General features: G+C 42.2%; 1 protein-coding gene across 1 annotated transcript in view; it reads right to left on the bottom strand.

Annotated features, from left to right (window-relative positions):
- LOC147098128 (scavenger receptor cysteine-rich domain-containing protein DMBT1-like) overlaps window positions 1–15,993 on the bottom strand; it is a 452,456-nt gene that overhangs the window by 33,398 nt on the left and 403,065 nt on the right. The window contains exons 4-5 of the mRNA XM_085970829.1: window positions 2,047–2,079; window positions 941–1,255 (exon numbers count right to left, since the gene is read on the bottom strand). Coding sequence (XP_085826955.1) covers window positions 941–1,255; window positions 2,047–2,079 — 348 coding nt within the window. The remainder of the gene's footprint in view (window positions 1–940; window positions 1,256–2,046; window positions 2,080–15,993) is intronic.

Genomic DNA, 15,993 nt, shown 5'->3' on the forward strand with positions numbered 1-15,993 from the left:
TTTGTCCGATCCTGTGCAAGTTCGGGTTTCCAATTTATAAAATGGATAAAGAGGCACTGAGAAAATAAAGATTTACAACGATGATTCTGGAACTGAGAGGCAATACCTATCAGGAAAGATTGAACAAGCTAGAAAAAAGACAGCTGAGGGGGTGACTTAATTGTGGTATTTAAGAAAATGACAGCATTTGATAGGGTAGAATAGAGAAGGTTTCCACTTGTGGGGTGAGCAAAACTCGGAGCCATAAATATAAGCGGGTCACAAATGAACTACTCTCTGGGTAAATTTGTTTCCCCTGAACTTCCTATTGGAGTCATTTGTCTAAGATTCTGTCCTTTTTATCTTCTCAATATTTATCAAAACTCGAAATGAATGGGAATGTACAGGCAGCTGTGGGATCTTACTGTGTAGTTCCTCCCGTGCTGCCCACAGTAACCGCGGACCCATTGCCCAGGCTCCCCGAGGCTGAGAAACCTCCCTCCCCAGTCTCAGATTCACAGTCTGTGGAAAATATCAGATCGCACAACAAGCGATGAGCGCAGGCGCAGAGCCGGGCTCACGGCGCATGCCCGGTAGCGGCTGTTGGGTTGAGAATGGAGAGTTGGATTGAGATTGTGACATTTCCAGCCGGTCAGCTCATTCACTGCGGCTTTGGGGCAAATCTCAATGGAAACTTGTTCTGTCTGCATTGTTAATGTGCCGAGTGTCAGCTATTTACTGCTCCCGGTGGGGGTGTTTATTGTATAAAATAACAGTAATATTATAATAACACAAACATTAATCCTAATGTTAATAATATAACATTAATAATAACCGGGGAATACTGCAATTATAATCTCTCGCTTTCCGGGGACGGACACCCGCTGATTATTTTACTTCCGCTTTATTCCGGAAACAATCAGAGGCGGCGGGAGATGAGAGGCAGAAGAAAGATTTTTACCTGCACAGATGACGCCGACATCCCTGGAGTGTGACAAGGAATAGTGATCCCATGGAGGTGAATCACACTCCCGCAGAGCGGCCTCGGTCCCGCCGCACCGAACATTATACGTCACAATGGGTCCGGACCCTTCCCCAAAGTGAGCCCGGCGCGGTGCTGACAGCGCGGCCCCGCAGCCCAGCTCCCGGCACACAACAGCGGCGTCCGGCAGGTCCCAGAGATCATGGTCCACAGTCCCCCACTGTCCCCTGTAGTGAATCTCCAGTCTCCCAGCGCACGGACTGCCCCCATTCACCAGTCTCAGCTTCACCGTCTCTGTAAAATATCAGAAATAACATCAAGCGGTTAGAGTGAATTAAACCCGCAGTCTCCCAGCGCACGGACCGCCCCCATTCACCAGGCCAGAGGGACCATGTGAGGAATCAGTGGGAACATCAGACTGTGCCCAGACCCCGAATAAAACCCGGAGTAAGTAAATATTAAACATGGCAAAAGGGAGAGGGAAATATTAATAAACGGTGTGAACGAGCAGGGAACCGGGAGTCAGCGGGAAGTTCCCAGCACCAGAGCGGCACCCACGGGGCCGGGTGGCGATTGGCTCAGAATATAGTCCAGCCTCCAGAGGTCGGGAGATGGGCGTGGCTGCAATGGTCAGCTGTCCATCATGGTCAGTACCGATTGGCCGAACGTAGTGAGAGCACAGCCCCAGTCAGGATTGGAAGAAATTCCCCCCAATCCCCGGAGACAGTAGAGGAAGAGGCGGGGCTGGATGGTCATGTGATCCTAATGTCAGCACTGATTGGTGAGGTGGAAAGTGAGAGCTGCTGTGGGACCAGCAGCAGTGTCAGTGGAGCCGGCCCTTCACACTCTGCGCTTCAGGGACCCCGTTTATTGTCGCTCTGCATGAAGGCAGCAGCCGCCTCTCGCCTGGGATTAAAGATCTTTAGTAACAGTCCGCGGGAAACACTCTTCCTGTCCGAGGGACACACGAGGAGCTGGTTAATCGGTGATCAAAAAGACCCTGAGGTTGTCACCCAGCCTTAATATTCAATGGGATGGATCAGAGCAGAGAGATTCCAGATAACGTGAAAATAAAAGGCGATTACCTGACGGGTGAGCTTGACTGTTCCCGGGTCTGCCTGAAATAAGACATTAAGAATTAGAGTTCGCTAGGGCAAGAAATGGATAAAACTGTCAGAAAGAAAAGTCACAAATACAAAGAACTGTGCGGTAAAATTTCCCATCAATTTGCGAAAGAACTGATACCGGGGTCTGTGATTTCATCTGTTCTTCATTCCTTATAAAACCGCAAATACAATCTATGCAGCAACCTGACATTTGTAAAGTGCCTACAGTTTATCGAGAATGATTTTCACACAAACACACACTGACCCCTCTCTCCTTGTGATGACGGTGCTCGGGCCCCATTTATTACCAGTGTGTAGGTGCCCAGAGATGGCGGTGGTGATGGACCTGCTTCTCCCGAATGCTTCTCCTCAACGTTGTGCGGTCTTGGGCCAGGGATTCCCAGGTGTCGGTGGGATTGTTGCACATTTTCAAGGAGACTTTGCGCGTGTCCTTGAAGTGTTTCCTCTGCCCACCTGAGGCTCTCTTGCCGTGTTGGAGCTCCGAGTAGAGCGCTTGCTTTGGGAGTCTCGTATTTTGCATGCGGACGTCCTGGCTCGTCGATCGGATCTGATAGAGCATGGACAAAGTTTCGATGCTTGGCATGATGGCCTGAGCGAGAATACTGACGTTGGTGCCTTTATCCTGCCAATGGATTTGCAGGATGTTGCAGAGGCAGCATTCGTGGTAATTCTCCAGTGCTTTTAGGTGCCTTCTGTACATGGTCCATGTCTCTGAAGCATACAGGAGGGCGGGTATCACTACTGCTCTTTTGACTGTCAGATTGGTGCTGGGTTTGAGGTCCTGGTCTTCAAACACTCACTTCCTCAGGCGACCGAAGGCTGCTCTGGCGGTGTTGGACTTTGTCATCGATGTCTACCCTTGTTGACAGTAGGCTCCCGAGGTACGGAAAGTGGCCCGTGTTGTCCAAGGCGTCGTCATGGATTTTGATAATCGGGGAGCAGTATTGTGTGGCGGGTGCAGGTTGATAGAGGACCTTTGCCTTACTGATGTTTAGGGTAAGGCCCATGCTCACGTACGCTTCAGTGAAGGTGTTTACGATGGTTTGGAGTTCGACCTCAGAGTGTGCGCAGAAGCAAGCATTGTCTGCATAATGTAATTCGATGAGAGAGGATGGGACGACCTTGGACCTGGACTGGAGGTGATAGAGGTTGAACAGTTCCTGTTTGTTCTGTAGATTAGCTCCACTCCAGCGAGGAGCTTACTGAGGATGAGATGGAGCATTGCAGCAAGGAAGATTGAGAAGAGCGTTGCTGTGATAACACAACCTTGCTTGACCATGGTCCATACGTGAATTGGGTTTGTGGTGGATCCATTGGTCTGGAACACGGATGGCATATTGTCGTGAAGCAGCCGAATTTGAGGGCTCTCTCACAGTGATATTAGATAGCGAGGTAAAGGATTCCCATGCAAAGTTCATGATGGAACATAAATATGATTGAAATTATGTTACAGATAATCTTATTGTGTGATGCGTTTCATCTCTTTTATTTTAAACCAATGTTTTCCACGTGGAAATTTCAAAGTTTCAATAAAGTTGTAATTGGAAGTTTCTGCTACTCATTTTATTTCTAAATTCGCCAAACAAAACAAAATGAGCCGTTTGTCAGGCGGGTTCCCACCTCCTATCTCCGTGCTGGGTGTTCCTCATTAAGTTCCTGCTGAGCGAATTCTCTTGTAAACTGTCCCCGCCGATTGGTCCATCATTTTACCCGTTAATGATGTTCGGTTAATGGTCCTCTCGTTTACTGGTTAATTTGCTGCTTTTTGAAATGCAGCCAGTTTGTTAACCTGCTCCCAACCCCCCTGATGATATTGTGTCCCACAGATCTCCAGGTCTCTTTCTATTCTCCCGGTTATATATTACAGACAACGTGACACCGATTCCTGTCCTCAGCTGCGTTTGTCAAGAATTCTTGAATGAGAGCAGTTTCCAAACAGAATCTCTCTGGTCTCGTTTTGGCCCGGGCTCTGTAATGTTGACAGAGCGTTACAAACTTCCACTCCAGGAGAGCCTCTGCAGTCCTTCCCAACACTCTGCTGTCCTGCAAATTCATCTTTTATTGTTAACCATTGACAGACTAGTGGGAAAATTCTTTCAGTATTTACTCAAAAACGTTAAAAACTCAACGCTTCTGTTAGAATTGGTCATTTTGAGATTACAAAATAGAGTCACTAGAGAGTGTTTATAAGAAAATTGTTCTCATGTCAGACTATCAGGCCTGTCAAGAATCAAAATAATTATTTTATATTAAATGATTTCAAGTCCGACTTGAACAGCTTTCACAATTAAATGAGTTCCTGTTATGTTTAAGAAGCAATTGAATAGAAAATCTTTAATTGTAGGTTAAAACCTCCAGTAAAACACCAGAGGGAGCTCACACCAAACAATCCCGACTCTGAGCGTTAACAGCGCAAAGAGTAATTTCAAACAAAATATCTCCATAGCCCTTAACTAGTGCTTGGATAAACGTTACAATGGTTAGAAAATCAGCAAACACGCATCGAATATTGACAAGAACAGGATCGCTATCTGCCGAAGTTAAATATACAAACAAAATCAGGATTTGTTACACAAAACTACCAGAGCATGGGACATGTGGAAGGAGATTGAGAAACATGTCCCGCTATCTCATTAAATGCTACATGACACTATCTAAAACTATGGAGTAATTGGAAGGATATTAAGAAACAAGTCCCTATACCTCATTAAACACTACATGACAATGTATATAAAGTATGGGACATGTGGCAAGAGATTGAGAAACATGTCCCGTTATCTCATTAAACACTACATGATTCTGTAGAAAAAGTATGGACCATGTGGAAAGAGACTGAGAAACATTAATTGTTACATGACACTGTTCGTACAAATGTATGAAATAGAAAGCTTAATTTAACATAAAAAGCTCATAGTTTTGACGATCCTCACAAATTAAACAAAAATAGCATACAGCAAAACCCGGTGTGATTTAGGATCTTTCAATAGCATCATTTATGATGAGTGTACTTGATAAGAACTCCATTAATAATGATTACTAATTGAGGCAATATTGGTTCCACCTCTAGTTAATATTTAACTTTTACAATATTTATAGTCCTTGTCAAATGCTCCAACGCTGAACACATTTTTTAAAAAAGGTCAATTCTCTGCATCACATGGTGTCAGACAGCGCTTCACTGAGAAATATCTGGGACCGAAATCTCTATGTGGGTTCATTCGGCAGTAGGTGCAGCTTTGACTGGTGTTCCACACTCAGTGAGTTCACTTACACCCCAGACTCCGATACACTCTATTCTAACAGTGACCGCGCTCTACTTCCAACAGTCCCTGTTTGAAACATCGGCTGGAATATCATCTCCAGTCTGCTCTGTCTGTACGAGAGCCGCAGGGAACAAAATAACAATAACTGGTGCGGAGTTTGTGCTCGATTTCGGTTTAAAATCTAAATTTGACACAAAGATCCTCTGAAAATTAAAGTAAGTTTTGATCAGATGCAATATATAATACACATATTTACTGTCACCGACAGAATTGAACAATTGTTTCCAATTTGAAGTTGATCAAACAAACAACCCAAAATATGTATTAAATTAAAATTCTACAAATTAACAGAAACATTTCAATATTCACTTCACTTCACTTCATTTCATACGATCCCAATGAATGACATATTTGAATCAAATATGCCCATTATCTGTAAATTGATTTTCATCAACACGCGATTTGTGAAAATGATTCAGGGAGTGGGGTACATTTCATGATTTTTCTCCGTTCTATGATTTACAGAAAATGTTCTTTAAGCTATCTATAAAACAGGATTTTAGTTTCCAATCAGTTTTATAACATCAAATAAATCACGGTAACATATTTCGTTAAACGTACAATGCATCTGATAATGTTACCCTGTCAGTAAACCAGGCTTTGTTAATGATCGAGATTAATAAATATAACCAAACACACACTGGAAACTGAGAGAAACTGAATGAAGTCATCGACCGACAAACTCAGCAAAGGTTATCGAGCAGTTGGAAGGAGATTGAGAAACCAGTCGGGATACCTTATTAAACACTACCTGATATTGTATAAAAACATGGGCATGTGGAAGGAGACTGAGGTACGTTAATTATTACGTGACACTGTTAATACAAATGTATGAAATAGAATGATTAATTTCAGATAAAATGTTCATAATTTTGAAGGTCATCAGTGACTAAACAACAATAAGCACACTCCTGGACAGTGTGGAAATTTCAGGAACATATTTGTTTGGAGAGTAAACTTAACAATGATTGTACTGATAATGAATTCAAATTGAACAATATTGGTTCCACGTCTAAGTAGTATTTATCTTAACAATATTTAAATTCCTTCTCCAACCCTCTAATGCTGAATAATCTAGTTAAAATAGTTCAGTTCACTGTACCACACGGGGTTAGACAGCACTTCTGCTGAGAAATATCTGAGACAGAAATGTGTGTGCGTGTTCAGTCGGCAGTAGGTGCAGCTTTGACTGGTGTTCTACACTCAGTGAGTTCACTTACACCCCAGACTCTGATACACTCTATATTGCATCTGATCAAAACTTACTTTAATTTTCAGAGGATCTTTGTGTCAAATTTAGATTTTAAACCGAAATCGAGCACAAACTCCGCACCAGTTATTGTTATTTTGTTCCCTGCGGCTCTCGTACAGACAGAGCAGACTGGAGATGATATTCCAGCCGATGTTTCAAACAGGGACTGTTGGAAGTAGAGCGCGGTCACTGTTAGAATAGAGTGTATCGGAGTCTGGGGTGTAAGTGAACTCACTGAGTGTGGAACACCAGTCAAAGCTGCACCTACTGCCGAATGAACCCACATAGAGATTTCGGTCCCAGATATTTCTCAGTGAAGCGCTGTCTGACACCATGTGATGCAGAGAATTGACCTTTTTTAAAAAATGTGTTCAGCGTTGGAGCATTTGACAAGGACTATAAATATTGTAAAAGTTAAATATTAACTAGAGGTGGAACCAATATTGCCTCAATTAGTAATCATTATTAATGGAGTTCTTATCAAGTACACTCATCATAAATGATGCTATTGAAAGATCCTAAATCACACCGGGTTTTGCTGTATGCTATTTTTGTTTAATTTGTGAGGATCGTCAAAACTATGAGCTTTTTATGTTAAATTAAGCTTTCTATTTCATACATTTGTACGAACAGTGTCATGTAACAATTAATGTTTCTCAGTCTCTTTCCACATGGTCCATACTTTTTCTACAGAATCATGTAGTGTTTAATGAGATAACGGGACATGTTTCTCAATCTCTTGCCACATGTCCCATACTTTATATACATTGTCATGTAGTGTTTAATGAGGTATAGGGACTTGTTTCTTAATATCCTTCCAATTACTCCATAGTTTTAGATAGTGTCATGTAGCATTTAATGAGATAGCGGGACATGTTTCTCAATCTCCTTCCACATGTCCCATGCTCTGGTAGTTTTGTGTAACAAATCCTGATTTTGTTTGTATATTTAACTTCGGCAGATAGCGATCAGAGCACTTTGTCCTGTTCTTGTCAATATTCGATGCGTGTTTGCTGATTTTCTAACCATTGTAACGTTTATCCAAGCACTAGTTAAGGGCTATGGAGATATTTTGTTTGAAATTACTCTTTGCGCTGTTAACGCTCAGAGTCGGGATTGTTTGGTGTGAGCTCCCTCTGGTGTTTTACTGGAGGTTTTAACCTACAATTAAAGATTTTCTATTCAATTGCTTCTTAAACATAACAGGAACTCATTTAATTGTGAAAGCTGTTCAAGTCGGACTTGAAATCATTTAATATAAAATAATTATTTTGATTCTTGACAGGCCTGATAGTCTGACATGAGAACAATTTTCTTATAAACACTCTCTAGTGACTCTATTTTGTAATCTCAAAATGACCAATTCTAACAGAAGCGTTGAGTTTTTAACGTTTTTGAGTAAATACTGAAAGAATTTTCCCACTAGTCTGTCAATGGTTAACAATAAAAGATGAATTTGCAGGACAGCAGAGTGTTGGGAAGGACTGCAGAGGCTCTCCTGGAGTGGAAGTTTGTAACGCTCTGTCAACATTACAGAGCCCGGGCCAAAACGAGACCAGAGAGATTCTGTTTGGAAACTGCTCTCATTCAAGAATTCTTGACAAACGCAGCTGAGGACAGGAATCGGTGTCACGTTGTCTGTAATATATAACCGGGAGAATAGAAGCAGGAGGCCAGTAACTGGTGAGTTTAAAAGCTCAACTTTCACGGGCTTTTTCTTTCACAGCTGGTGCAGTCGGGAGAGCAGGAGGCCAGTAACTCTTATATAGGTGGAGCTGTTGCTAAACCCGAAACACTACAGTGTAGTGTCTCCCACCCTTCCACCTCCTCTAACCTTTTAGGGGTTAGGGGAAGTTGAAAAGGTAGGTTCAATTTATTTTATTTCAGGAGCCTAACCTAGGTGGAAAAGGTTCCAGGACAGGAGGCGGCAGTGAAAATACAACACCAGAAAACAGGTAGGTGACTGGTTGGTGAGTACTTTCACAAACTTATTCTAAGTAGAATTCAATAATTAACTAAATCGTAGTAAATAAAAGGGTATTGTAAGGGTTAAGTCATGGAAGGGCAGCTCGGACCCGTGTCATGCTTCTCCTGTGCCATGTGGGAAATCAGGGACACTGTCCCTGACAACTATGTGTGCAGGAAGTGTGTCCAGCTGCAGCTCCTAGCAGACCGCATGGCGGCGCTGGAGCTGCGAATGGACTCACTCTGGAGCATACGCGATGCTGAGGATGTTGTGGATAGCACATTCAGTGATTTGGTCACACCGCAGGTAAAGGCTAGCTCAGACAGTAAATGGGTGACCAAAAGGCAGGGTAAAGGCAGGAAGGTAGTGCAGGAGTCACCTGCGGTCATCTCCCTCCAAAACAGGTTTCCCGTTTTGGGTACTGTTGGGGGAGATGACTTATCAGGGGAAGGCACCAGCAGCCAAGTTCAGGGCACCATGACTGGCTCTGCTGCACAGAAGGGCGGGAAAAAGAGGGATAGGGCTATAGTGATAGGGGATTCAATTGTAAGGGGGATAGATAGGAGTTTCTGTGGCCGAGACCGAGACTCCAAGATGGTATGTTGCCTGCCTGGTGCAAGGGTCAAGGATGTCTCGGAGCGGGTGCAGAGCATTCTGAAGGGGGAGGGGGATCAGCCAGTTGTCGTGGTACATGTAGGTACCAACGATGTAGGTAAAAAGAGGGAGGAGGTCCTACAAGCTGAATTTAGGGAGTTAGGAGCTAAATTGAAAAGTAGGACCTCAAAGGTAGTAATCTCTGGATTGCTACCAGTGCCACGAGCTAATAAGTTTAGAGAGAGTAAGATAGATAAGCTAAATCCGTGGCTTGAGCAGTGGTGCAAGGGAGAGGGATTTAAATTCTTGAGGCATTGGAACCAGTTCTTGGGGAGGAGTGACCTGTACCAAGGGGACGGTCTACACCTGAACTGTGAGGGAGCCGGTGTCCTCGGGGTAATATTTTCTAGGGCGGTTCGGGAGGATTTAAACTAATTTGGCAGGGGGATGGGAACCTAGGTAGTGGAAAAGAGGGAAGTCATATGAAGTTAGAAATAGATGGTAGAAAGGTGAGAAGCAATAAGCAAAGGAGAGAAACACAAAGGGCCAAACTAATTCATAATGAGAGTGTGAAAAAAGCAAGCCTGAAGGCTTTGTATCTTAATGCTAGAAGCATTAGGAACAAGGTGGATGAATTAGTTGTGGAAATAGAGGTAAACAAGTATGATTTGATTGGGATTACAGAAACGTGGCTGCAGGGTGGGCAAGGCTGGGAACTTAACATCCAGGGATATACAATATTTAGGAAGGATCGGCAAAAAGGTAGGGGAGGTGGGGTAGCATTGCTGGTAAAGGAGGGGATTAATGCAATGGAAAGGAAGGATATTAACTCGGATGAAACGGAATCTGTATGGGTAGAAATGAGAAATAGCAAGGGGAGGAAAACGTTAGTGGGTGTGATATATAGGCCTCCAAATAGTAATATGGAGGTGAGGGAAGGCATAAAAAGGGAAATTAGAGAAGCGTGCGATAAGAGCACAGCTGTCATCATGGGTGACTTTAATTTACATATTGATTGGACTACCCAAATTAGTAAAAATTCTGAGGAGGAGGAATTCCTGGAATGTTTTCGGGACGGTTATTTGGACCAATATGTCGAGGAGCCGACTCGAGATCAGGCCATTTTAGACTGGGTATTGTGCAATGAGAAGGGACTTATCAGCAATCTTCTTGTACGAGGCCCCTTGGGTCAGAGCGATCATAATATGATCGAGCTCTCAGTCGAGATGGAGAGTGAGGAAATTGAATCAGAGACTAAGGTCCAGAACTTAAATAAAGGGAATTACGAGGGTATGAGACGGGAATTGGGTAAGATTGATTGGGTGGTGTTTCTGGGGGGATTGACAGTGGATAGACAATGGCAAGCATTCAAAGATAGAATGGAAGAATTCCAGAACATGTTTATACCGGTTTGGCATAAAAATAAACCTAAAAAGGTGGCTCAACCGTGGATAACGAGGGAAATTAGGGACAGCGTAAAATAAAAAAAAAGGGCATATCAACTGGCAAAAAAAAGCACCAGACCGGAAGATTGGGGGCAGTACAGGATACAGCAAAAGAGGACAAAGGGATTAATCAGGAAGGGGAAAATAGAATACGAAAGTAAACTTGCAGCAAACATAAAGACAGACTGCAAAAGCTTTTATCGGTATATCAGGAGGAAAAGACTGGTAAAATCCCAAGTCGGTCCCTTGCAGTCCGATTCGGGAGAATATATAATGGAGAATAAGGAAATGGCAGACCAATTAAACTCATACTTTGGTTCTGTATTCACAAAGGAGGACACAAATAACCTCCCAGGAATATCGGCAAACATAGGGACTAATGAGAGGGAGGAGCTGACAGAAATTAGTATCTCTAGGGATATGGTGTTGGGTAAGTTGAGGGGACTGAAGGCCGACAAATCCCCGGGGCCTGATAAACTACATCCTAGGGTACTTAAGGAGGTGGCCCTGGAGATAGCAGATGCTCTAAGGATCATCTTCCGGAACTCCATTGACTCGGGAACAGTACCCGTGGATTGGAGGGTAGCTAATGTTACCCCAATATTTAAAAAGGGGGGTAGAGAGAAAGCAGGGAATTATAGACCAGTAAGCCTTACATCGGTTGTGGGCAAAATGCTAGAGTCCATTATTAAGGATAAAATAGCGGAGCACTTGACAAATGGGGAAAGGATCGGACAGAGTCAACATGGATTTACAAAGGGTAAATCGTGTTTGACTAATCTGCTGGAATTTTTTGAGGAAGTAACTGGTAAAATAGATGGGGGAGAGCCAGTGGATGTGGTGTACCTTGACTTCCAGAAAGCCTTCGATAAGGTTCCACACAAAAGATTATCATGCAAAATTAAGGCTCATGGGATTGGGGGCAAAGTATTAACGTGGATAGAGAACTGGCTGGCGGATAGAAAACAGAGAGTTGGAATAAACGGCTCGTTTTCGGAGTGGCAGGCAGTGACCAGCGGGGTGCCGCAAGGATCTGTCCTGGGACCCCAGCTGTTCACAATATATATAAATGATCTGGATCAGGGAATTGGATGCAATATTTCCAAATTCGCTGACGACACTAAACTAGGAGGAGGGGTGGGTTCTGATGAGGATGTCAGGAGGCTACAGTGCGATTTGGACAGGTTGGGGGAATGGGCGGATACGTGGCAGATGCACTATAATGTGGATAAATGCGAGGTTATCCACTTTGGGGGTAAAAACAGGAGGGTGGATTATTATCTAAATGGCAATAGATTGGGAGATGGGGAAGTGCAGAGGGACCTGGGTGTTCTTGTGCACCAGTCACTGAAGGAGAGCATGCAGGTGCAACAGGCGATTAAGAAGGCAAATGGTATGTTGGCCTTCATATCAAAGGGGTTCGAGTATAGGAATAGGGATACCTTACTACAGCTGTACAAGGTGCTGGTGAGACCGCATCTGGAGTATTGTGTACAGTTTTGGTCGCCCCATCTGCGGAAGGATGTTCTTGCCATGGAAAGAGTGCAGCGGCGATTCACCAGGCTGATACCTGGAATGGCGGGAATGACCTACGAGGAGAGATTGAATAGTTTGGGCTTGTACTCACTGGAGTTTAGAAGATTGAGAGGGGATCTCATCGAAACATATAAAATTATGGCAGGCCTGGACAGGCTGAATTCAGAGAGAATGTTTCCAATGGCAGGGAGCACAGAACCAGGGGCCACAGTCTAAAAATAGCAGGCAAATCATTTAAAACAGAGATGAGGAAGAATTTCTTCACTCAAAGAGTGGTGAGCCTATGGAATTCCCTGCCACAGAGGGCTGTGAAGGCTAATTCAATAAATATTTTCAAGAGAGAATTGGATATATTTCTGAAGGCTAAGGGGATTAAGGGTTACGGAGAAAAGGCGGGGACGGGGTACTGAACTGGTAAGATCAGCTATGATCTCAGACGAAGATCAGCCATGATCTCATTGAATGGCGGAGCAGGCTCGAAGGGCCGAATGGCCTACTCCTGTTCCTATCTCTATGTTTCTATGTTTCTAACAGTGAATGCGCTCTACTTCCAACAGGCTCGGTTTAAATAATCGGATTAGAATTTCAACTCCAGTCTGCTCTGTCTGTGCAGGAGCTGCAGGGGACAAAATAAAACAAACTGGTGCGGTAGTGCCTTAGATTTCGGTTTTAAAACTAAATTTCGCTCAAGGCTCACCTGGGAATTTAAAATAATTGCTATTCGGATGTAAAATATTCTTATATCTGAATAGAATGACATCGACAGAAATGGGTAAAGTTTCCCTATTTGTAGTTGATGCAATTTAAAATGAAACAACCAACCCAAAATATGTTTTAAAAGAGAATTCTTCAAAATGCATGAAGCATTTCAATATTCACTTCATGCGATCCCAATGAATGACAAATTTGAGGAAAAGATGCCCGTTTTCTTCAAATTGAATGTGATCAGCAGGCGACTTGAGACAATGATTCAGGGAGTGATAGACATTTCATGCTTTTTCTCCGTCCTATGATTTGCAGAAAATGTTCTTTAAATTATCTACAAAACAGGATTTTAGTATTCAATCAGTTTTTTAAAATAAAATAAATTTAACCACAGAAGTCTATCTCTTTAAACTCATAAAGTGTCTGATAGCAGTACGATAATATTTCCCTGTCAGTAAACCAGCATTTGTTATTGATAGAGGTTAATAAATATAACCAATCACACGCTGGAAACAGATAGAAACTGAATGGAGTCACCGACCAAAAACCTCAGCAAAAAATATCGAGCAAGTGGAAGGAGACTGAGGAACAAGTCCCGAAATATGAATAAACCCTACATGACACTTTATAAAAAGTATGGAGAATGTGGAAGGAGATTTAGAAACAATCTCAATAGCTCATTAAATTCTACATGACTCTGTATGAAAAGTATGGGGCATGTGGACACAGACTGAGAAAGCTTAATTATTACATGACTCTGTACATGTAATTGTTAGAACTGGAAAAATAATTTAATCATAAAAGTTCAAAACTTCGAAGGTAATCACAAACTAAGCAACAACACACACAGAAAATTCTCCAAAGATTTAAGAAATTATATTAACATCAATAGTTGGAGAGTGTATTTAATTATAATTGTACTAATGATTAATGTTAATTTTGACAATATTGGTTCCACCACTAGTTAATATTTTATTAGAAAATATTTATAAACTCATCCAACATGCTAATACTGAAAAACTTTTTAAAATATTTCAGTTCACTCTATCACACGGGGGTCAGACAGCACTTCTAGTGAGAAATATCTGTCACAGAAATGTGTGTGTGAGTTCAGTCGGCAGTAGGTGCAGTTTTGACTGGTGTTCTACACTCAGAGATTTCACTTGCACCCCAGACTCCGATACACTCTATTCTATCAGTGAATGCGCTCTACATCGAACAGGCTCAGTTTAAATAATCCGATTATATTTTCCACTCTAGTCCGCTCTGTCTGTACAAAAGGTACACGTGGAAGGCGAATGCGAAATCAGTCCGATATCTCATTAAACTCTACAGGACACTATTAAAATTCAAAGAAACAACCTTAAATTTCCACATCACCTCAGCGTCTTCAGTAGTAAAGACCAATAATTATATTATCGTGGTAATATAAAGCATATAGATAGATAAACTAAATAACAACACTCACAGTAAACTCCCCAGAGATTCAAGAAGTTTCAGTGAAATCTTCTCTTGGTATAGAGTACTAAAAAATACTAAGAATTAATGCTAATTGAAACAATATTGGTTGCACCTCTAGTTAATATTTTATTATACAATATTATAGACCTTGTACAACACTCTAACGCTGGACAAACTGTGTGTTAGTTCCAGTCTTGGCAAAACACTGGGGTCAGACAGCATTTCTACTGAGAAATATCAGTCACAGAAATGTGTGTGTGTGTTCAGTTGGCAGTAGGTGCAGCTTTGACTGGTGTTCTACACTCAGTGACTTCACTTACACCCCAGACACCGATACACTCTATTCTAACAGTGACCGCGCTCTGCTTCTAACAGGCTCGGGTTAAATGATTCAATTAGATTTACAACTCCAGTCTGCTCTGTCTGTACAGGAGCCGCAGGTGGAAGGAGATTGAGAAACCAGTCCCGATATCTCATTAAACTCTACAGGACACGAATAAAATTCAAGAAAACAACATTTACTTTGCGCATCACCTCAATCTGTTCATTAGTAAAGACCAATAGTTAAATTAATGAGGTACCTATTATAAGAATAAAAAGCGTATCCATAGATAAACTAAACAACAACACACAGTAAATTCCCCGGAGATTGAGGAAGTTTCAGTGACATCTTTTGGGATAGTGTATTAAAATACTAATAATTAATGCTAATTGAAACAATATCGGTTGCTCCTCTGGTTAATATTTTTTATACAATATTGTGGACCTTCTACAACACTCTAACGCTGAACAAAGCATTTGTTCGTTCCAGTCTCAGCAAAGCCCGGGGGTCAGACAGCACTTCTACTGAGAAATATCTGTGACAGAAATGTGTGTGCGTGTTCAGTCGGCAGTAGGTGCAGCTTTGACTGGTGTTCTACACTCTGAGTTCACTCACACCCCAGACTCCGATACACTCTATTCTAACAGTGACCGTGCTCTACTTCCAACAGGCTCAGTTTAAATAATTCGATTAGAATTTCAACTCCAGTCTGCTCTGTCTGTACAGGAGCCGCGGGGGACAAAAGAAAAACAAAACTGCCGCGGTATTTGTGACCGATTTCTGTTTTAAATCTAAGTTTGACACAAATCTCGAGTGCGAATTTAAAATAGGTGTTAATCAGTTGAAGATTATTCTAAACCCGCTGATTGTCACCGACAGAAATGGAGAATTGATTCCCTATTTGAAGTTGATAGTACTTAAAATCAAACAAACTGCCCAAAATATGTATTAAATGAAACTTCTACAAATTAAATAAACCATTTCAATATTCACCTCATACGATCCCAATCAATTGCAAACTTGAATAAAATATACCAGTTTTCTGTAAATGGACCCAGACCCCGATACACTCCATTCTATCAGTGAACGCGCTCTACTTCTAACAGGCTCAGTTTAAATCGTCCGATTAGATTTTGAACTCCAGTCTGCTCTGTCTGTACAGGAGCAGCATGTGAAGGCGATTGAGAAACCAGCCCCGATATCACATTAAGCTCTAGATGACGTTATTACAATTCAAGAAAACAACATTTGCTTTCCACATCACCTCAATATGTTCAGTAGTAAAGAGCAATAATTGTATT

This window comes from Somniosus microcephalus, chromosome 30, assembly GCF_052327205.1.
Source record: "Somniosus microcephalus isolate GS21.2 chromosome 30, FLI_Smic_1.0, whole genome shotgun sequence".
Taxonomy (NCBI): domain Eukaryota; kingdom Metazoa; phylum Chordata; class Chondrichthyes; order Squaliformes; family Somniosidae; genus Somniosus; species Somniosus microcephalus.